The 21,347-nt window shown below is 57.4% G+C and overlaps 8 protein-coding genes across 8 annotated transcripts; 2 read left to right on the top strand and 6 right to left on the bottom strand.

Annotated features, from left to right (window-relative positions):
• Positions 1–965: 965 nt before the first annotated feature.
• Positions 966–6,529, bottom strand: BGZ61DRAFT_344254 (uncharacterized protein; the record flags this gene model as incomplete). Its single annotated transcript, XM_046239680.1, has 2 exons — positions 966–6,277; positions 6,475–6,529. The coding sequence occupies 2 exons, from the start codon at positions 6,527–6,529 to the stop codon at positions 966–968; spliced, it is 5,367 nt and encodes a 1,788-aa protein (XP_046108712.1).
• Positions 6,530–8,670: 2,141 nt separating this feature from the next.
• On the bottom strand, positions 8,671–9,430 carry BGZ61DRAFT_168026 (uncharacterized protein). The gene has a single exon (XM_046237550.1). The coding sequence runs from the start codon at positions 9,316–9,318 to the stop codon at positions 8,788–8,790; it is 531 nt and encodes a 176-aa protein (XP_046108713.1). The 5' UTR covers positions 9,319–9,430; the 3' UTR covers positions 8,671–8,787.
• A 264-nt stretch (positions 9,431–9,694) lies between these two features.
• Positions 9,695–10,653, top strand: BGZ61DRAFT_168033 (uncharacterized protein). The gene has a single exon (XM_046237551.1). The coding sequence runs from the start codon at positions 9,783–9,785 to the stop codon at positions 10,359–10,361; it is 579 nt and encodes a 192-aa protein (XP_046108714.1). The 5' UTR covers positions 9,695–9,782; the 3' UTR covers positions 10,362–10,653.
• A 952-nt stretch (positions 10,654–11,605) lies between these two features.
• BGZ61DRAFT_474558 (uncharacterized protein) lies at positions 11,606–13,477 on the bottom strand (the record flags this gene model as incomplete). Its single annotated transcript, XM_046248586.1, has 1 exon — positions 11,606–13,477. The coding sequence occupies one exon, from the start codon at positions 13,475–13,477 to the stop codon at positions 11,606–11,608; it is 1,872 nt and encodes a 623-aa protein (XP_046108715.1).
• A 1,434-nt stretch (positions 13,478–14,911) lies between these two features.
• BGZ61DRAFT_515136 (uncharacterized protein) lies at positions 14,912–15,528 on the bottom strand (the record flags this gene model as incomplete). The annotated part of the gene is made up of 1 exon (XM_046252229.1): positions 14,912–15,528. The coding sequence occupies exon 1, from the start codon at positions 15,482–15,484 to the stop codon at positions 14,912–14,914; it is 573 nt and encodes a 190-aa protein (XP_046108716.1). The 5' UTR covers positions 15,485–15,528.
• A 1,612-nt stretch (positions 15,529–17,140) lies between these two features.
• On the top strand, positions 17,141–18,363 carry BGZ61DRAFT_445532 (oligomeric golgi complex component, COG2-domain-containing protein). The gene has a single exon (XM_046245092.1). The coding sequence runs from the start codon at positions 17,412–17,414 to the stop codon at positions 18,306–18,308; it is 897 nt and encodes a 298-aa protein (XP_046108717.1). The 5' UTR covers positions 17,141–17,411; the 3' UTR covers positions 18,309–18,363.
• BGZ61DRAFT_445533 (60S ribosomal protein L1) lies at positions 18,364–19,536 on the bottom strand. The gene is made up of 2 exons (XM_046245093.1): positions 19,217–19,536; positions 18,364–19,114 (listed from the first exon to the last, which is right to left on the bottom strand). Exons 1-2 carry the CDS (start codon positions 19,450–19,452, stop codon positions 18,451–18,453), a joined length of 900 nt encoding a protein of 299 aa, XP_046108718.1. The 5' UTR covers positions 19,453–19,536; the 3' UTR covers positions 18,364–18,450.
• A 148-nt stretch (positions 19,537–19,684) lies between these two features.
• Positions 19,685–20,891, bottom strand: BGZ61DRAFT_384439 (survival protein sure-like phosphatase/nucleotidase). Its single transcript, XM_046242701.1, has 2 exons — positions 20,631–20,891; positions 19,685–20,547 (listed from the first exon to the last, which is right to left on the bottom strand). The coding sequence occupies exons 1-2, from the start codon at positions 20,806–20,808 to the stop codon at positions 19,829–19,831; spliced, it is 897 nt and encodes a 298-aa protein (XP_046108719.1). The 5' UTR covers positions 20,809–20,891; the 3' UTR covers positions 19,685–19,828.
• Positions 20,892–21,347: the final 456 nt, after the last annotated feature.

Consider the following 21,347-nt stretch of genomic DNA (forward strand, 5'->3'; position numbering starts at 1 on the left):
CCGCGGCCCGGAAATGATCGAGTCGGTGGCTTCGTCTATTTATGCCCCGTCCCGTCGCCTGTCTGATCATCAGTCGCTCTCTCGCTCGTCAACCCACTCACTGTCAACGGTAAGATTCACGGTCGGCGTGGTGCAGCGGGTAGGTGCCGCAGCAGGCAGCAAGGCCAGGCAGTCGAGCCCACCAGCTGTCGTTTCGTTCAGCGGCGCCCGGGAGAAGTGGCCGGGGGCTTAAGCGGCTAGGTACCTTGGGTAGGTACCTATCAGTGGAGCGGAGGGAACGGACGGTCGGGCGGACGGCGGCGTCGCAATAACGAGGTCGCTTCAGTCGCTGCGTTGCGTTGTTGGTTGTGCGACGATTCAATTGCCTCTGTTTGTGTTCTCCCATATTTATACCAGCCTGATCCGGAGCCAGATTCGCCGTCAGCCCGACAGACAGCCTGGACACTGATGTATTGGAGGCTTGAGAACATTGCATATTGTGGCGCGCCCTGCTGAGAGAGGTCGAGCTAGCGCTGAGGCTCTACAGTGAGCGGGAAATTAGTGGCGGGAGACCCCTAATTTCAGCTGCCGGTCCTCTAAACTACCCCCTCGGTCAGACTCGATACAGTGCATCTGTCTCAACTCCGCCAGTTCTCACATTCACTCGTACCTAAATCAAACAATCATGCACTTCGTCCCTCTGGACTCGGTTCCCAAAAATCAGTAGCGTATATATACTCGTCGCAAAATCCTGGTATATCCTCCACGCCTTCTCTCAAGTCTGAGAAGGAACATCAGCAACAGGAAAAAACTACCTATCCAAGCATGCACCCGTCTATTATCCCAAGCCCAAAAGGAACCAAAAGACAAGCCCTCATGTCTCGGCCCTGGTCCCATCCCATTGCCATTGCTCCCAATGCACGCGCGCACAGCCATACGGACTCCCTCCAATGATAAACCAAACAAACATTGTGGGTATAATAAACTCAGCCAAGTCCCATGAACTCGTTCTGCCGCAGGAAGCTTGTCGCCAGCTCGTCGCCTCCATGTTCCGCCGCCTCCATCCAGTGAACCGCAACGCACATCAGGCCCGGATCACTACGCACGTCGCTCTCCTTTCCATCTCCGGGGCCTCCTCCCAGGCCTCCAGATCCTCTCGCGCCACTTCCACCGCCGCCGAGCCCGTGTCCACTTCCACCGGGACCACCAGGGCCCATCCGGCTTCGCTCGCTTCGCCCATACATTTCCATCACAGCCTGCTTAAACACCTCCCGCGGCTTGGACAACGGCAACGTTGTCCGCTCTACATACTCCGGGTTGGAGAGGTAGAATAGCGCCAACTCTCGCTGCGCTGTTGGGAATCCTTCCTTTGCTGTGATGGCCCACATCTTACCAGCATCATCGAGCTTGTATGTTGTCGACGGAGGTGGCGGCGTGCCAGTCGACGACTGAGGCACCTCCGATGGACCCGAGTCGGCATGGGCCTTGCGGACATGCGTATGCGCCGCCACAACCTCATCCGCCATCTCCACCATGGTCCGGCACACCTCTGACTTGAGCTTCAAAGCCGCCAAAGCCGTGTTCCAGAACGCCTTGCCTCGCTCCGGCTTGTCCAGCACTGAGGGTGGTACAAACGAAGCGATGAACTGCAGATCGCGGAAGAGCGTCTTGGGTCGGATCGACGCTTCCCGGAAGAGTGCCTGCAGTTCTTTCGTGATGGCGTCCGTGTTCGCCGCACCACCGGACATGATAGACCGCGTCTCAGAGCTGGACTGCCTGGAATTGTGGGCAAACAATGGTGTTTCCAGTTGGGACTGAATAGCCTGGGACCGACGTTCCTTGATGTTGTCGATTGTCCCCTCGAGAGGCGTCGGCCTGCCGTTGTTGGCGTGCTCCTCGACAACGCTTGACCCTGCGTCCGACCGATTCCATCGAGGCCTCTTGTTGCTGTTCGAGTTGAGCGAGGCAATGATGAGGTTCTCCAGCTCATGCAGGGCATTCAACTTGGCATACGGATTGGGGTGGACACAGAACATGTTGAGCAGCCGTTGGTATGCTTTCTTGAACGGAAACTCGTTCACTTCCTTGACAGCAGATAGTCGTGGAGTCGAATCATTTGTGGCCAAGCCATCGTTGATGGAAATGGACGGTGTCTCTGAAGCCTCTGACGTCCGGTCTGAAACTGGATCGCCCGCGCCCCGCAGGTTGCCAAAGCTCTTCTTCTTCTCAATCACTCTAGGTCGTCCAGAGCTCCGTTTCTCCTTGATCTCGGATCGTCGCTTTGCCCGACGATCGAGCGCGTCTTTACGGTCAATGCACTGTTGACCCAATTTCTCGAACCATGCATCCGTCTCGGATCCTCGGGCAAATACTTGGTTGCCGAGATCCGACAGCAACAGACTGGTGAGAGATTGCTTGAGATCGGTAAGGAACCGCGTCTTCTCATCATCACCCCGCTGCTGGAAGACAGTCTCGTTGGATGACGCCGCCGTACCTGGCCGCCCAGTCGAGTAGCTCGCCGTAGACGGTGTATGGACTTGGTATGGAGGGTGAGAGAAGGTGGTGGAGATATTAGTCAAGCTCGTTGTCGGTGAATATCGGGAATTGCCCGAGCCTGGAGACATGACTGGCTGGAATGGTGACCAGAAAGTGCTCATCGAGTCACTCATATGAGCTGGCGAGGCTCGGTCAAAGTATTCTTGTCCATCCAAAATGTCCGACAAGGCGGAGGTCGCTCGTGGCAAGCTTTGTCGAACAGAGTCGAGCGAATTCTGGCTTGGGTTGTGCAGAGACAAGTTCCTCAGGTCCCGGGCGAATGAGCTTGGTCGGCTTGAGGACGAGGTAAATCTTCGGTCCTGCTCGCTGATGATGCTTGCAGAGTCATCTCCTTGCCATGAATACTCTCGCTCCCTTGCCCTCATGCGGTCGTACGACACCTTGTCGCGCTTATATAGCTCGCTAGACCACAAAACCGGTGCCTCGCGAATGGTTTCTCCAACTAGCTTCGAGATGCATTTATCCACCTCGCAGGCGAATCGGTGGATTCTCTCCTCACCCTGGCAGAAATTCTCAATGCCACACTTCTGGAGCCAGAGAGATGTGGTTTCGGCCTGGTCATCGCTAAGCTTGTTGGGTCCGCCCTGTTCCTCAGAAGCGGCCAGCAAATCCATGATTTGAGATTCGGCGCGATACAAATATGATGAATTTGGCACTCGTGCCATGTTGGCCCGGGATCGTTGGAAGGAATTCCAGCGTCGTGGCATGCCCATCGTCTTCAGCGCCTGGCAAATGTCGCGGCTGTGCGTGTACTCCTTGGAGTTGCGCACATCCGTCACATACCACATCTTATTGCGCATGGCTCGCACACGCTTCATCATTCGGTCAATGAGTCCCTCATGACGCTCCTGGCTCTGCTTCAACCAGACTAGCCAGGCATCGTATTCTTCGATGGCGGCTGCCGACCGACGGATTGAATCCCTGGGGCCTCTGGAAAAGATGTTGATGAGAACTGCGAAACCATTCTCTCGCAGGGAGGGTGATTCCAGGGCATTCAGTTGGTTGAGGGTCTTCCAGTACTGGTGAGACGATACAAAATCCGCCAGGGCCTTGGATTGGGCCGAAGCCGCCTTGAGCATGGTAATCAGAACAGCCTCTGGCTGCTCAAACTTGGCGGCGGAGTGAAGTCCAGATATGGCATCCTTCTTGGAATCTGTTTTGACGGGTCCATTGATGCCCTGCTTCCGATATGGATTACGGCTGGCCATTGATCTTTCAGGAGTGATGATTTTGGTTTTCGATTTGTACCTCTTGAGGCCTGAAGCGCGATTGCTGAGCTGAGTTCGACCGCTTTCGGGTTCCAAACTCCGAGGGATCTCGTAGTCTTCAACGAGTCTGAGAATCGAGTCCCGTAGCTGGTGGTAGTCCTTGTCGAGTTCAGGTCCATCCGGTACGTCATCCTCATCTGTATCAGTGCTTGATGAGTTCTCCTCGTCGTCGAGTTCATCCTCGGGATCAAAGGTCATGTGTGTAGAAAGACTCTTTCCATCTGAAGAAATAAATAGAACAACCCATCGCTCCGCGCAAGGGTGGCAGGAACCACGGACGGAGTCGGCTCCTAGATTCTGGGTCATCTCATGGAGGGCGAGGCGAAGGCGGTATCCGTCGTCCTCGTACTTGTTCAGTCGCTTCTGCATCTCCGGGTCCATTGCTGGGGGAGAGTACCGCTGTGGGGTGACCGAGGTTCCTTCGTCCATAAAGCCGTCTCTGGAGGCCGTGGCGTCGCTAAAGACCGATGAGGCGCTGGTGCTGATAATGGAGGCTGTCTCGAAGTTTTGTCTTGGGTTCGTCATCGATATGGGTTGGGAGATGGCTGACATGCCGGAGATGGACGCCGGGCCGGACCTGAAGCTGCCAGATGCAGCCGAGTGGGGTCTCCTCTCTGGAAAGATGGCATTCACCAGTGTCGCCAAGTCAGCAGGGCTGATGACCAGATAGGGGTGGACCTCCATGGTTTCCCTCAATGATGTGATGGACCTCGCGGGTAAGAGTTTGGCAGCGGGCACCTTGGACTGAGATCCCTGGAACCTGGCGAGGATACTCTCCACATGGCCCTTGATCTTCGGGGGCACGTCCACGGGAACACAGGTTGCCGAGGGCTTTCCGCTCCACATGCTGGAGACGTATTCATGGGCCTTCATGGCGACCTTTTTCAGAATCTTCTCGCGGGCATAGGGGGTAATGTGATACTCAGCCAGCATGCCATAGGACTCGGGGTGGATGATAACCCCAAGGAGGAATACAAAGAAGAGACATCTCCAAACTAGCCAGCGGGAAGTGTTTTCCACGTACTTGTTGTCCAGCTTCCGGAGGACGGCGTTTCCAAGCTCCAAAAGGCCCTCGGGTATTCCAGTGGCGTCCTCGTCGTCGACCAACTCGAATAGTTGATTGACCGCTTTTTCGTAGAATTCCTTGGCCGCAACTTCGTCCGAGTGGTTCCAATCTGACAGGTTGAATCGAGTGCCGTGCTGGTCCTCGGCCCGGTCCAAGAGGAAGGCTCCGTCCTCGAGGATCTTCATGAGGTACCACTCCATGTTGGACTTGCCAGACCAATCGCGCATGGCAGTCCAGATGTTGAGGACGGAAATGAGGAAATGCTCACCGTTGGATTTGGGCTCGGAAATCAGACGGGCCAGGGCGGTTGCCCAGATCTCAGTGCGTCGCTGGTCCTCGGAGCTGTCGGGTCCGGCAGAGTTGGCGAAGCAAGTGTGGATGAGGATGGAGAGGGGATCATGTCGCTGGAAGGACAAGAGCCGCTCAATGTCGGCGCTGGTGCTGCTTCGGCCGGACGCGCTTGCGTGGGACCTCGCGGCGGATCGGCCATGGAAGGGAAGGACGGATTCCACGGGCTCCAAACCTTTGTGATAGCTCAGGAAGGCATTCAACTCGGAACTAGTCAAGGAACATATGCGAGTGGCCAGGTAGTCCGGGTTGGTGCGGAGCTGTGTCAAAAAATCCAAAAAGGTATCCCGAGCGGAGGCAGAGATGTCGTGCAGGAAGGGCATCATAGTCCGAAGCGGGTTGGCTCCAGGTACAGAGTTAGTGGGGGTGTTTACACTATCCGAAGAGCCCAGGGCGGGCGGGGCCAGGCCTTCCATCTCGGGATCCAGGAGGGCGTATCGGCGGAGCTCGTCGCAGCTGTTGCGGACATCGTGAATGGCGTTGTAGAGGGAGGCGAAGTTGTCCTTGTCGTCCCTACGGAAGCCGTCAACGAGGTTGCGATGGGCAATCTCTCCGCAGCGGGTCAGGCGGGCACTCAGGGCAGTGGAAACCAAACTCCTCTGGAGGCGGAGGCGGGTGTTGGCGCGCTTGCGCTCCTGGTACTTGGAGAGTCGTACGAGATGGGCCAGTTCCTCGAGGGTGGTACTGTCCTTGTCCGGGGAAAGGTGCGGGTTCGTGTACTGGGACACATCCTGGAGGAGGGGTTTCGGAAAGGTCGAGTGGGCGGCGTCGGTCGAGCCATCGGTGGCATCGCCAGGAGCATGCCGCGGGCTAGGTTGGGTAGGCATGTTTAGCTGTGCCACGAGAGGCTTCCGGGCGGCGGCGGCGGCGCTGGGTGTGTGCTGCTGAGCATGGCCGCGGCGGGCGGCGTCGTCGCTGCGTCGGAGAGGCAGGGCTTGAGTCGTGTCGGGGGATCGCTTGGGGCTCGGCGAGCGGTATCGACGAGGTCGCGGCTGTTGCACATGGATGTCGACGGGCGGGTCGGTAGACGTCGAATCTTGGGTGATGGTGGGTGACACGGCTGTAGGGGCGGCGAGGGCCATCAGCCTTCAGGACTGGGGTGGAGAGACGGGAGACGGGTGATGGAGTCAGGGAGTCAGGGTAGGATCAGTGTAGAGAGTCAGGGTCAGAGGCCAGGCCGTCAGAGGTCCAGACCAACTGACGCCACGGACGCACAATACACAGGCACAGGCACAAGCGGCGTCGGAGCAAACGTACGGGGAGAGGAGTGGATGCAGACGGGCGAGGAGAGGGAGCGTTGCATGGAAATCATAGTGTGCCCATGGACAGGAGTCGACGTCGCAGCCGCGCAGCTCCGGTGGCAGCTCTCGACGAGAAGCTGCTCACGGGTCTGTCGGGGCGACTGCTTGAGCTCGATGGCGAAGGCCAGGTCGAGAGGCGGGAGGCGGGAAGCGGGAGGCGTGAGGCGGTTGACAAAGCAGGGCGCTGCCACGGTCGAGGCGAAAGCGGCAGGTCTAGTTGAGAGCGAGACAGTCGAGAGTTGGCGGTTTCACGGCGGAAAGACGACGGTTTGATCGAGTGAGGATTTGTGGGAGGAGGTTGGTTGGTGCTGGACCAGCTAGCAACCACGACAAGAGTTAAGGTGGTGGTGGACTGTGGGGTTGGGTTGAAGCGAGCACTCTAGTCGACGCCTCAGGAGGGGAAAGTCGCAAAGTGATCGGCGGGTTGGGAGGGAGGCTGGAGTCGCCAGCGAGAAATACGAATGAGAGAGAGCACGTTCTGTGTGGGAGCAATAGACAGAGAAGAGAAGAAGGTTGAGCAGCCGGAGGTGGGGGAGGGAGTAGAAGAGAGAGGGGGATGAGGAAGAAGGGGGGGGAGAAGGGAGTAAAGAGAAGAGAGAGAGAGGCGATCAACTAGGAGACAGCAAGCAGACAAAGGCAGCTCAGGATACATACCTCTACATAAAGGGAGGCGAATTACAGCACAGCTGGCAGTGTCGACTCCGACTCTCAACTTGCGCGCTCACTCGCCCACGGACACAAGCGGCCCATGTCCCCAAAGAACGATGGAACCATGCGATAGGACGGGACACTGGGACAGACCGGATGGGAGGGGGATGCGATCGGGCTCCGTCTTGGCTGTCAGTCCCGTCACTCAGCAGCGTCCGTCCGCCTGGGTTGGGATGGTGGATGGTGGAGAGCGAATGGCGGCAGTCCAGTGGACGGTCGACGGCCAGCAGCAGCCGACAGGGATGCGCTGAGTACCCGTAGCGGCAGCGTCGCAGCTACAATTAGCTGGAGATGTGTTACCCTTTACCCACTGCGGCCACTGGGACTGGCTGGGGCACACCACTGGAACCCCTCTGTTTTCTGCCGGGCAGCGGTCGGGGTGTTGTTCGTTGGCGTCGGCGTTGGCGCTGGCGCTGGCGGGAGCGGAGCGGGCAGCAGCGAGCGCTAAGCCGCCTTGGGCCACGGGGGGCATCCACAGGGCCATGCGGCAATGCGGGTGTGAGCTTGAGCCACCATTCGCCATTGGGCGCCCGCGTCCCCTGCCCGTTCCCTGCCGATTCCCTGCCGCCCGGTACCTGAGCCATGTGCGATTCGCACGTGTGTCTCCATGTCTCCATGTCTCTCTAGGCTTCGCTCACCTCCTTCTGCGCTCTGGTTCTCATGTATGTATGCGGTGTGCGAATGTTACACGTCGGACTTTGGGTTTTTGTTTTTGCTTTTTGTCTTTACATTCATGATTACCACCACCTCATTAGTCCGTGGGGGGACTAAAGAGAAAAAGAAACTACAAAATCCGTCGTGGGGGAGACAACAACATGCACCAGAAGCAGGTTTTTTTTTTCCCGCTCGCTCCAACGTCCACCGCGGCCAAGGTTGCTAAAAAAACCGTTGGGTTGCGGGCTCCCTCTGCTTGGTCGCGGTCGGGCACTGAGCTGGTGCTCTCTCTGCCTGCTGAGCTGTACAATTCATAGCCCGGTCCTCTTTTTTTTCTCGCTTGTTGTAATCCCAAATGCACAGCTGAGCTGGCCTTGCCCGGCTCTCTGCAAAGTCTGGTTTGGGCCCGTGTGCTGTGCCGTACTGCGCTGTGCTAGGGCCCTATTGCGAGTTGTCAGCTGTAAGCCGGGAAACGAGATGCGATGCGCTGTGTGATGCGACGAGACAATGCTTCCCGGCAGACAATACATGCACACAGAGGCAATAAAGGCACGCTCCCAGATTAAACTGCGCCAGATACGAAGAGCCGGGCTTTCCCTGCGCGCCCGTTTTATTACTTGCCTCTGCGGGAGAAGGAACCAGGTCCTGGGGCTCATGTATGTACGGAGGAGCATGTATGCAACTTGGCCAGCATCCTCAACGCCCAGAGCTGCGGCATCCCGTTCCTCGGGTCCCAGATCCTTGAGAGAACGGACAGTATGTACCTCATAGTCCGGAGACACAGTACAGGGACACGGTACAGGGACACGGCAGAACCGATCTGCCAGGTGGCAAACCCGTGCCCTTCTTTTCCAGCGCGCGAGCTCTGACGTGCAGACCAGATAGCCATCCGGTGGCCTATGCAGCCTCACCGACTTCTTCTTTCTCCTCCGCCATTCCCATTACCGAGGGAGGGAGGGATTATCTTGCAGCGCAACGCCAGGCGACCCTCCACTCTATGCCGTTCATCGGTGACGGTGACGGCCGGCGCAGAAAGGGCTCGCGCTCGGTGTGCGTGCGTGCGTGCAGAGTACACGCCATCCAACCAAGATGCAGCAGCCAGGCAGCCCAGCCAACCAGCCAGAGCTACACACAATGCAGATGGCGCTGTTGTGCAACACACCACATTGTCGTCTCCCCTCTGTAGCCAAAAGCCAAAGCGGAAGGAAGAAGAAAAGAAGAAGAAACAGGCAGGTGTTCTGCGAGTTGGGGCGTGAGTTGTCACTGCATTCCCGTGCGCCAGCGGCCAGCGGCCAGCGGCCAGCCCAGCTTCACCTCCTCGCCCCCTCCGACGAGCCATCCATCTACGTCCACGCAGCGACAGACGGACACAGACGGGCCGGGCGGGTGAGGCAGTTGAGGGCAGCGGCGCAATGCATGATGACCCGTATTCGTACATGTAGCCCGTCCCGTTTCTGCTTGATCAAACGGCCGTGAGGCTCGAGGGTTCGGCGCTTGCGTGCAGATGGAATCTGCAATGACGAGTGAAGACAGGCATTGAAGGCCCCCAACTCACCTCGCACGAGGTCTCAACAACAGACGGCCAGGGTATTCGCAGGGCCGACCGGCATGGGAAATGCCAACCACAACGCCCCGCGTCCCCAACCGGACGCTATTGCTCTGCTAATCCAGGTCACCCAGGTCATTCAGGCCACTCCGTGCGTCAATCATGAACCAGCTGGAGAACTCCATTGTTCCCTCCAACCTCCATCCCCATCCCCATCCCCATCCCCACAACCTCCCTCGCCGCCGCCCACCCCCTCCACCTCCGGCCGGCCTCCTCTACGCACACCGTCACCCTAGAGCCTGCAGCCAATCTGCGTCGTCCACGCCAGCAGGCTCCCCCATCTGCGAGCGAGAAACATGTGCGCGCGTGTGTCCGTGTGCGTGCGTTGCGTGTGTCTGTCGTTTGCCAACGCACCACCACACACACACGCCAGTCGCAGGCCCAATCATCTCCGGCGCCGCCTCCACCTCGCTGCTCGTCCTGCATCGCGTCCTCTGCGCCAATCACCGGCTGCCAGACCACCGCCCGCTTCCCCCTACCGACTGTCAGATGGCATCCTCGGCCGCGAGAGGCAGAGCAGATGGGAGGCAAAGCAACAAGGCGCAGAGAGACGTCGCAGGTCTTGCTGGCCACCGTCCCCCAGCCACCAGTCATCGGTCACGAGTCGCGAGCCGTTACCAGCCGTCACCGACCCTCAACTCCAGCTGGCGCCGGCCCGGGTCCGGCCTGACCGACCTTCGCAGGGATTGGGCTGGCTTTGCCTCCTTTGCCTCCTTTTCAAGCGCTTTCCTTCAGCCATCCAGTCCCTGCATTTGCCTCCATCATATCTATCCTGTTCTGTAGTAAGAGTAATCTTCAGCGGCGTCCACGCTGGCTTGCGAAACGTCCCCGGCCCATGCCTGTGTCCCGGTCGTCCCAGCCCAGCCTCGGGGTGAGCCGCCCGCCCGGTGCGTTGGCCCTCCGTCCCCACACCCGGCCCACCTCCGTCCCACCTCCGTCCCAACAGTTCACCAGATGCCGACCAGCTTTGTCCTCTCCGTCATGTCTCTTCGTCATTGCTCGCCCAGGAGCACAGGCCCTGACGATACATACAAGTTGAAGTAAAACAATAGTAAGACGCACAGTCAGAATCAAACGTGGGATGATCCGCCAGCTGGCCTAGCTCTCCCAGGAACCACTCTTCCATTTCCCGTTCCAGCATCGCACAGCGCCGTGTCGAACCATGCACGTCAGCGCGCCTCCATCGTCAAATCTCCTAGCACGAGGCAATAGCTCCAAGCAAGCGCACCCTCGGGGCGAGCGCGTCAAGGCCTTGTCGTGTCGTGTCGTGTCTGCACCTCAGCCCGTCCCGCCTGTCCGTCTGCGAGCTCGTGGCACGTACGTCTTACAGCAAGCAAGCATGTACAACCACCTACGTCGAGGTACGTAGAGTAGGCGTCCATGTACGTAGATAGGTCACTGTTACGAGCCCATAACGTGGCCCTCATCTCATCTCTCTATCAGGCCTCCCATTAACAGTCATGAAATTCACACCCTCTTCTTCTGCAAAAGATCCTCCCATCCAATATCACTCGCATCATTCGTGGTTCCCTTATCCGAAGCCCGTGTTCGCAATATATTGTTATTGTGTGCGTTGGCTAGCGTGCGCTTGCTCCATCCAACCCCGATCACTCAACCTGCTATCGTCCTCATCCATGTTGGCTGCTCCCTGGATCGACCCTGTTTCCCCCTCATGTCCTCATCGAGTCGCATTGGTTTCTCGGCAGCCGCCCTACTGGTCAGCCCCTTAATCCCAAAAGCCCTAGTTCGTGCTTCTAGAACCCTTCATCACGAGCCCCAGTCTTCACCTCTAACCTGCCGAGGTGGCCCGGCAGTGCCATGAGGAAGTGGGACACCATCACGACGTCATCGACACACACAAGCGGCATACACAATCTTAAAATGGCAACGGGATTATCATGTACGTTTGAATAGACACGTAGAATTCGTTGATGCATAAGACCGAGGTGAAGCTTCCTCCGCTTCACAATAAACATGGGTATAATACAACCGCTATCCAACCTGACCCTGACCTTTTCCCCATTTTGGCATGCTGCGACTATAGTCCCTGCATTGCCATAATAGACACATAATGCTCCCCCATATCCCCTTTTTTAGATTATCCCTTTTGTTGCTGTTCTTAGAATCCGCGCCCGAATCGAACATCAAAGTCCTTGAGGACACTCATGATGCTCGCTGCCTCCACTTCGATAGGCATCATTGCACCAGGCGGCTGAGGTCGGGCACCGGCTTTAGGGGTTGCCTTGAGCTTTGGCAACCACGAGCCGATATCATCAGCCGCCTTGGAAAAATTCCGATGGCTTGACAGCGTCTGGTAGGCTTCGGCACAGCTAAGACCGAGACTAGGCAGACTGGGTAGGGAAATCTTCTCTTTCTTAGGAGCCGCCCGCGTCTTGCAGCAGCCGCCATCTGCGCCCTTGCCGCCACAGCAACCACCACTTGGACCACCTTTGCGGTCCAAGTTGGCAGCCATGAGGCGACAGAAGAGACCAGACTTAGGGTCTGATTGACACTGGGTGCAGGTTCCGGGCCCATTGGGACCGCAGCCTCGGCTCTGAGAAGACTGGTTCTGGGTTCGACGTGGCAACTTGACAGCGCCGTCGGCCGTCATCTCCATTGCCAGTGTTGGGGAGACAACATCAGTCTCCGAGGGAGGAGGGGTCGAGACCTGATGAGAGATGGGGGGGAGAGTATCGTTGGGGGTCATGGCGGGGGTCGCCAGTGATGTGTCTGCGCAGACGCAATATGTTCCGTCTTTGCAAAACCCACAACCGTCCTTGAATGCCATATTGTCAAGAGTCGGGGCTTGGGCCATGGAAGAAGGGGTAGAGTAATGGGACTCTGGAGGGGCTGTAGTAGTCTCCTTGCGAGAGAACATAGCCGTGAAATCAGTCTCAGCCTCGTCGTGCACGGGGCTAGGACGGTGACGCTTCTCGGTGGAAGTGTTGGCTGATGGAGAAGCTGGACGCTTTAGTTCATGGGAATGCCTAAGAACTTCCGTGACGTCGTCGAGACACTGGCAACTTGAAGTCAGGCCGCACTTGCTGCAGCCATTCGCGGCCGTTGCCATCACCTCCTCGGCACAGGCACACCGTCCGTTTGGGGAACAGTTTCCACACGTGAGGTCGGCTTCCGCTGCATCGTTTGATGAATTCATATCGGGTGGTGAGATAATCTGAGAGATGGAAAAGGTAGTGTGGCTTGACTGCCGTTCCGCTGGTCGTCCATCGGCAAGACTGTGTCTCGGGCCCTGGCTTGTCGGGCTTTGAAGTCCATCAAACGGGTGAGAACTGCTCATGTTCCGGGACTGGTAGCCAGAGTGAAAGGCCCCCTCGTCAAGACGACGCTTGAGGGTCTCAGCCTCAGTCTCGACACGGATCCTGTCTTGACGCTCACGGTCGAGCATATTTTCAAGAAGCATGCAGCGAGAGCGGAAGGACTGGACGTCGAGCTCCAGCTCGTGGATCTTTTCCTTGAGATCAATCTCCTGTTTATCATGAACTTCACGCTGCTGATCGAGCTGCTCCTCGAGCTCGCCGACACGAGCGGCCCTCCGTTCCCGGAAGGCTCGCTGGGCTGCGCGGTTTTGCGCCTTGCGCTTAGTAGGAGGCGTGTCGGTGGCCGGCTTCCTGCCAGGCTTGGGCCTGGGAGGGATAACCCATTCCTTGGATGTCATAGAGACCTTGGGGGCCTCAGGCGGCGTCGGGTTGGGGCTGATTACGGACGACATGGCCATCTTGTTGATGGATGGAAGAGCAGTGCGTTGCTGTTGAGGTTGCACGGGTGGAGGTGGCTGTCCACTCGGCTTAATGGAGAGTGGCGCACGGAGTGGAGCTCCGGGTGTGGCTGGTGTTGCCTGACCGGGAGCGGCGGTGATAGGCCGAGGGGTCGATGGCTTAGAGCCAGCAGCAGGAGAGCCAGCGGCAACAAAGCCAGGTGAGTCGACGATGGTTCGTGGAGATGGTGCGAGGGAAGCGCTATGGCCTGCCATGATGGGAATCGTAGGAGGTAGTAGTGAGGTGTCGTATTTGTGTGGCGAGGCTAGTGGGTCTCGGTTGGTCGGTCGGCAGGCGCCCAGGTGAGGCCTCGGAACTCCGAGACGGGCAACTTTGGTGTAGCGGGCTGCAGACTCGGCAAACGCGCATCGACGACTCACGTCAAGCTCTTTGATGTAGGTCGGAGTATTGTTATTCAATCGATTCGCCAGGAGGAGGTGTCGATTAGAGACAGGTTTGAGGTTGGTCGAGAACGAGTTCGGGTGCAGGCGTCACTGCTCGGTGTTGAAGAGGAGCGCGTGGGTGTCGGTCATCGGCTGCAGGGCCTTCGGGGGAAGAGAGGTGACGCTAGACGGCCCATTCGCGACACGGCGATAGCGACAGCGATACTGGCGTGGACGTTGATGAGAGTCGCAATGCCGGAAAGATGTCATCAATTGGGAGAAAAGCAAGACGAGGGGGAGGGGGACAAAAAAGGGTAATGAGAGGGAAATGGCCGTGGGGTGCGCAGCTACTTTTGTGCCCCGACCGCATCCGACGCCTGGGAATCCAATGGTCCGATTCAAGGAGACGATGGGTGGATCTGATCCGATTGATAAGATTTGATTGATAAAAATTTCGCATGCAGCCCACGGCGCCAGGCAGGAGGAGCCACAACGCCAGGCACCCACCCCGGCGTTTTACGGTTGCGAGCCACTCCAGGGTGTCGGGGTGCTGAAGGCCCTTCTCTAGCGCCACTGCCCAGCAATTAGCAGGCGCCTCGCCCAGTAAAACCCACTGTTTTCATCGCCGTATTCGAGTCCTCCTCGGTGATTGCCCAGTGATGGACCAGAGAGTTACCAGCATTTGGCGGCCAGGCACTCGTCAGGCATCGAGTTACCCTGACATCAGTCATGAACCAGGACAAGGCCGCAATCGCCGGTGATTTCTCTGCGACGTGCGGGGATACAGTGCGGATGCTGCCCCCACATCACGCCCACCTACCACTGCAAATGCCTCCGGGCGGATTATCGCCCACTACGGATGCACCTCTGGCCTCTGGGGCTCCTCGGACCCTGTCGTCTTCTAGGTCGTCTGTTCTCCATACCCCAACAACCTCCGGCGTGGGAGGTCGGCGGATCGGAGCCGCCATTTCGGACTGGCTTTTGGATCTTGCTTCGCGATGACAGGCGATATGCACGCGACCTGACTAGGAAAAAGGATGTCTGTTACCGTTCCGTGTCCCCAATAGCGCCTGTGTAAGTGTGTCAAGCTCCAAGAAAGTATCTCGGCCGGTGGCGGACACGCTGGACTGACCGTATTTATCAACCGATCTTCCTCCCTCCGATTCCGTCTCCGGCTCCGTACCTTCGCCGACCCTCTCTGAATATGGGCATGCTTGCCTGGGTTTACTACTACATACCTACGTACGTACGTAGCAGATGGGCGATCTATCCGTGACGTATCTGCCAGGAAGGGTGTACTGTGTCCACACTGTAGGCACGGATCCCCGGTACCGTAATGATGACCACCACGAACTCTCTTCTGCCCCCCACGCAAGTCCATGCGGCAGTCTCATCGCCCTCGCTTCTCCACCTCCCCGACAAATCCTTTCCCTGGTGATGATCTTCTTTTCTCAGCTTCTTCGTTCGACTCGAGCATGGCCTCACCTGCGCAAGCCACCGGCGATGGTCGGAGCACAACGTGGAGCAAAAACGTGGAGCAGTGTGGCACCCATGTGTCCCAATCTGGAGCACTTGGGCGACAGCCGTGGGCCCCTGTTGGCAGGCTGTGCCACAATCAGGGTCCCGGATCTCCGACTTCGCTCTCGCAGCTCGGTTTGCAATGCTGACCGCGTGGTTTGCAGATTTATTACCTTTCTGAAGAGAGGATGGCGACAGTGCGCAAACCGCCATGGGTCCGCTGTGTGGGTGGGTGACTGTGCCATGTAACTCTGCTCTGCCGGGACTTTGACAGCCCGCTCGTACGAGCCGGGGCGGCGTAACAAGCAGCTCTTGGACCATGGTAAGTCTAGGGCCGGAAAGCCTCAACTGTTGAAAGCGTAGGTGACAGGTGGGTGGTTCGTTGAAGTTAAGGTCACGGCACCAAAACAAGCGCTACGCTACGACTTTGGCCGGAGGCGATGTGATCGATGAATCTGAGCCTGCTGAGGCGATCCATCTGTTCAACCCTTTTTTGCTCAACCCACGCACATACGTACGCACTTACATGGGGTTCCAGACGCATGACATGCCCAGACACCAGCCTGTACACATCTCGTGGAAGTCCCTACTAAACGCTGCGGGAGTGACAGCTTCCTACATTACCGACGCTCCGATATCCCGACGCCGAGACACACCCAAGGAATGACATCGTTCCTAAGCGGGTGGGTGTCAAAAGTTGCTTCTTTGACATGCTTGGCGCTAGTCCACCCGAAACATCTTCCACTTCGTCCTGAATTGGCAACATGCTGTGGCCGAACGCCTCTGGCTTGACATCATGACTCCGGCCGCCGGACCCAAGCTATCAGTGGTGATATGCCGAGCACAGACACCGACACCAGTCTCAGCATGCTCGGCAAACTCACGCCTACAGCGGGCTTTTTCTTGATCCGTGTTTCGCCACTTTTATGACCGCTTATCGCGCGCGCGTGAGCTCCCTCAACCGTCCCTGACCCCCAGCTCAAACTCCGAGCGCCAGCTCCACCAGCGCTAATAACGCTGTTGACTGGTCTTCGCCAACCAACAAGCCAATGACAATGAGCTCGCCGACGACCACCGCGGAATTACTTGTCCCTCGACTGTTTGGTCCCATTTAGCCGGCTCAGCCCATTGTGCTAGCACTCTTGGCCTCAAGGATCTTTGATGAGACAACAAGACCTAGAGAGAGAGATGCTCTCGTGACTATCGTCAAGGTCAACGCCTAGATAAAACTCTCGTCAGCTAGAGGACTACTGACAAATAGCATCCATCAAGAGCCGAGCAAAACATGTAAGGGGCGACCTGGGTAAGTTTCGTTCGCCGCCTGCGCTGTCTGTTTGGCTCCACAGTCAATAACAGATGTCCCCTCAGGACCGTTGGTCTGTGTGACATCGGCTTTATAACTTACGTACGAATTACCTGTATTCGGCGGAAGCTTACCTGCAGTCTCTTATGTATTCCGGGCATTTGGAATTGTGACCAGCGGGAGCTCTGAGAGCCTCCAGGAACATCCCAGCCGCCAACATCACACTTACAGCCGAAACCCGCAACGCCGGCATGCATCGGGATGGCTACGTGAGACTCATTTCCTCCTTGGAAAATCGAATCACATGATATTCTCGGGAAGGATTAAAACATAACCCCCATACCATCCATTCAAGTCAAAGAATCAAAGATCTCTCCGGTAACTAAAAGCGAGGGCGGGTCCCCTCCTTCAATACATTTAGTGCATCTTCCGCGCTCTCATTATTAGAGCTGAATATAGAATACTAACTGTATTGAAGACCAGCATTCCAGTTTGTCCACGATCATAGGTTGACTGGTGTCCTGTCATGGCTGTTTTTTAGCCATGTAAATCCATTCGTCAAGAAAACAGGTGCTGTTGGCTGGAGCGAGCCAGAATACCCCACCATGGATGACCAGTGACAACAACGCTAAGCTCCCGCCCGGGCCAGGGCCATCTCAGCGACCGTGGCAGCAATGTCGAAACACCCATCCCACTTCGTCCAGGAGCCGAATATCAACCCGCGACACAGCAAATAGCTTGGGCCAATTCGGATATGCACCCACTCTGAGTAAACGAATCAGAGCTTCCCATTTACGACATCCTATTGCTATTCGTTCCGGCGCCTGATTCGTACCCAAATCACCACAGGACCTCCCTCACGAACAACGACAACTCGTACACTTCCCCGACGACGCCGACACATTCACCTCCCCGTCAACTCGGCACTATACGCACACGTCCACTATGGCTGCTCCCGCGCCAGACCTAATACCGCCTGTCGCCTCAGCCCCAGGCCGAGGCGGCGCATCCCCAGCCTTCAACCTCAACTCCTCCGACTCCTCTGATCTCGACGATGACGCACCTCTGCCCTTCCCCGAGGCCCTCCCCCGATCCGATTTCCTCGGCCCCGATTTCCAGCCCGCTCCGTACCTCTCGGCCCTCCCGCACCGCCATCAAACCCTCGAGGACCTGCGCTCCGACCTTCGCGACCGCAGCGCCGCCATCAGCTCCGAGCTCCTCGAGCTGGTCAACTCAAACTACACCGCCTTCCTCTCTCTCGGAAACGAGCTCCGCGGCGGCGATGACAAGATTGAGGATGTCAAAGTTTCGCTCCTCGGCTTCAGGAGAGCCGTCGAAGAGGTCAAGACTCGGGTCTCGACTAGGAAAGAGGAGACGCAAACGCTCAGCGAGGAACTGCGGGGCGTGAGGTCTGCCATTGAGCAAGGACGTAAGATGATCGAGGTGTCAGAAAGGCTGTCGTCGCTAGAAGAGCGGCTCACCCTGGGAAGCCTGCCTGCGCCAGACGCCCAGCGAGAATGGGATGACGAAAGCGACGACGACGACGAGGAAGGAGACGATGATCTACTCGGGAGCTCGCCCTCCAAGCTCCTGGCCTCTGCTCAAGAATGCAGCCGCATCGTGGCTCTGTCCGACACAATCGGACATGACACACCATGGGGAGTCAAGACAGAGGAACGCCTGAACCGCTGTCGAAATACCCTGTTACTGGACTTGAGCAATGCCTTGAAAGAAGCTAAGAAGGCGGGGGCGCGGGGCCAGGACAGAGTTATCAAGTACCTCGCTGTGTACCGAGTATTGGGCGCGGAGGCAGATGCTATTAAGGCACTCCGCGGGGGTTAGGGACAAGCAATGCAAGATAGAAATTGAGCTTCCAACAAAGATACCCAAGTCAAACAAGCTCCTGTTCACGGGTCGTCTATTCGATAATGTGACATATGGTACAATGATACAAACCCCCGCATTCAAGATTCGCTATGTGTTTTTACATGACGCTCGACAACGCCGCAGGGGTCAAGTCCTCGTCGGCATCCCGCAACTTCCCGTTCAAGCTCAATCCCGGACCGTGTGTCGTGCTCAGGATCACTTCATGCACCTCCTTAGACACCTCCTCTGAGATCTCCGACGCCTCGGACTTGATCTTGGTCAACAGCACCTTGATGTTGGCCTTGAGCTGATCGGGAGTGTAACCCAGCTGGCCGATGGCCATTCGGATAACGCCCTGGCGCTCACGGTAGTCGGCAGCACCGGCCGAGTCACGCATCGATCTGACGACGTCGGGGACGACGGTGCGCGTGCGCTTGCTAGGCATGAGGCCTTTGGGGCCAAGAATCTTGCCGAGGCCGGCCTTGTTCAGGGCTTTCTCGCTGGCCTCGTGGCAGATGAGGCGGTCGAAGTTGATATTTTCCTGGCGAATGGCTTCGAAGAGCGTCTCCTCGCCGACAGCGACAGCACCGGCGGCCGTGGCCTGTTGAGCAATCTCGCTGCCCTCGGGGCACACGACGGCGATCTGCCAGTCACTCTGCACCGGGTGCGGTAGGCGGACGCTGTTGCGGATGACGGGACCGTTTCGGGCAGTCTTGAGGTTGACGTGTACCTCGTACTTGACGGAAGCGGGAGGTTGGCCGACTTCAACAGCACGGAGGACTCTGTTGAGCGGTGTTGCGTTAGCAGTGTGTCCCATCTTCGTATGATGTCGACCCAGATCAAGCACTCCACCCCCCGATCCCTTTCTTCAGTGGTGCACGAACCTCATAGCCTCGCATAGGGAGAACTGGGGGAAATCCCGTTTGCTCAGGTTGAATCGCTTGAAGTCCTTGGGAATCGTCCTCTTCTTCTTGGCCTTCTTGATGCGCACAACTGACGCCTGACGGGTCTGCACGGCGGCCGGGGCGAGGAATCGGGGTATCGAGGGAATGGCCGGTCGGGGGGTCTGCAGGAGTGACAGCCTGGCCATTGAGGCCAGGCAGCGATCGATTGGCGCCATTATGGGTGGGAATTGAAGCTCCTGGGAGACCTGACCTAGGTATCTTTGACACACGCAAAAAGTGAAGGTGAACGGTTTGATTGTGGCGCCTGGAAAATCAGGTACGAATTTGATATGCTTATCGATAAGGCTTACCCCATCTTCCAAGTTACCCCACCAAGTTGCTCCAAGCCGTGTCGCATTCATCCGTCGCATTCAGTCGCATTCAGTCGCATTGAGATATCAATAATTCGCCAGCAAATGCGAGTATTTATTGTCGATCAATTATATATAGTAATGAATAATACGTCTTCCTATGTCACGTTTCCATCTCCGCATCTGCAATATATACAGCTCGCCCTTCTGTTCACTCGCCAGCACCGCCACGGATCATTCTCTAATCGAGACACACGAGAATGTCCTTCAACTTGGCCAGCACTGTGTCTTGTCTGTCGTCGTTGACTGTCGTCTTGTCCGAGGCATCGCCAATGCTAACAGAGATGTGGCAACCACCGCCGAGAATCACTTCGGTCTCGGTTGGCAACCGATCACCACCGCACCACTCAACATCCGGAGGAGAGAGGAGGCCGGGGTTGATGCGGGTCAGCACCCACTTGAAGTCGGAGGCTTTGGTGCATTTGCCCTCGACCTTGGGGAAGTTGACGTTGAGGAAGACATCCTCGGGCAGGTAAGGCTTTCCGGAGTCGACAATTTGGTTGACGAGGATAGTGGCGAGCTCTGCATACACGAGGCTGCGTGCTGGCACGGGGGAGGTGTTCCAGGCCAGGTTGCCGGTGGATGCGCCGGAGAAGGCAATGGCCGGGATGCCGGCGTCGTGTGCGGCGTAGCAGGCGGCGCCAACGGTTCCGGAGAAGGGGACCTGGACCCACAGGTTGGTGCCGACATTGGGGCCGGTGACGGCCAACTCGGGCTTTGCGCCGTTCCAGAGCTTCGGGCCAAAGGTGTTGATGCCATACTTGATGGCGGTCACGGGGTAGGAGTTGACCCAGTTGAGGTCGGGGCGCGTAGAGTTAGAGCCGGTAGGGCCGCTGTTGGCGGGACAGCTGCTGTATTCACAGGCGTCCTTGCGAGCCACGGGCTCCTCATCGCTGGAACCTGATGTTGTTAGTTTGTGTGTACTCGCGATTCCGCAGGATAGTGGAGCTGTTGATAGGGGGTTGTTGACAAGGGGGACTTACTGCTGCCAGACTTGTTCTCGGCTGGGCCAGAGAGGACAACCTGGTGTCCTGCCGCGTTCAGAGCATCGTTGAATGAGCGGATATACAGCTCTGCCCATCCATCATCGTTGCTTTGCACGATTTTTACAGCCTGGACGGCCAGGACAGGCAACACGGTCAACGCGACAGCAGCTCTCATGATGATGGTATGATGAAGCGACGGTAGTTGACTAATCTGACAGAATTGAAACTATCGCGTACTCGAAATCTCACACGTGTCGGATCAAAGGGGAGGCTTCAACTACTTATGGTTTACCTGTGAACCCTATAGATGATCCCTATATTCATCTAACTCCATCCCCGACCGAGCAATCAATGCACCAAAAGGTTACTATGGCCGATCCAGCCACCAATCACGAGGGTGCGGGCCCCTGACCTCTAGGTCGCATGAAACCCCAGCACGCCACCAAGCAGCTCAAAGATGGACACGTGCGGCGCCATTGGGCTAATCAAGATGGCACAGGAGCAGACAAGGGGCGGTGGACGGAGAAACTACCGTTGACACCAGGCAGCTGAATGGTGAGAGCACGCATCGCTTGGAAGGGACGGCGACGCCGTGCGGAGATTGGGCGGTTCTGGGACTGTCGGGCCGAGCCGGTCGGTGTCCAATCCTGGACAGGAAGCTTGATTCTGGTTGATTCTCTCTTGATTACCGTATCTAATGGAGTTGCGACCACA

This window comes from Ilyonectria robusta (assembly GCF_021365365.1).
Source record: "Ilyonectria robusta strain PMI_751 chromosome Unknown BGZ61scaffold_4, whole genome shotgun sequence".
NCBI classification, from domain to species: domain Eukaryota; kingdom Fungi; phylum Ascomycota; class Sordariomycetes; order Hypocreales; family Nectriaceae; genus Ilyonectria; species Ilyonectria robusta.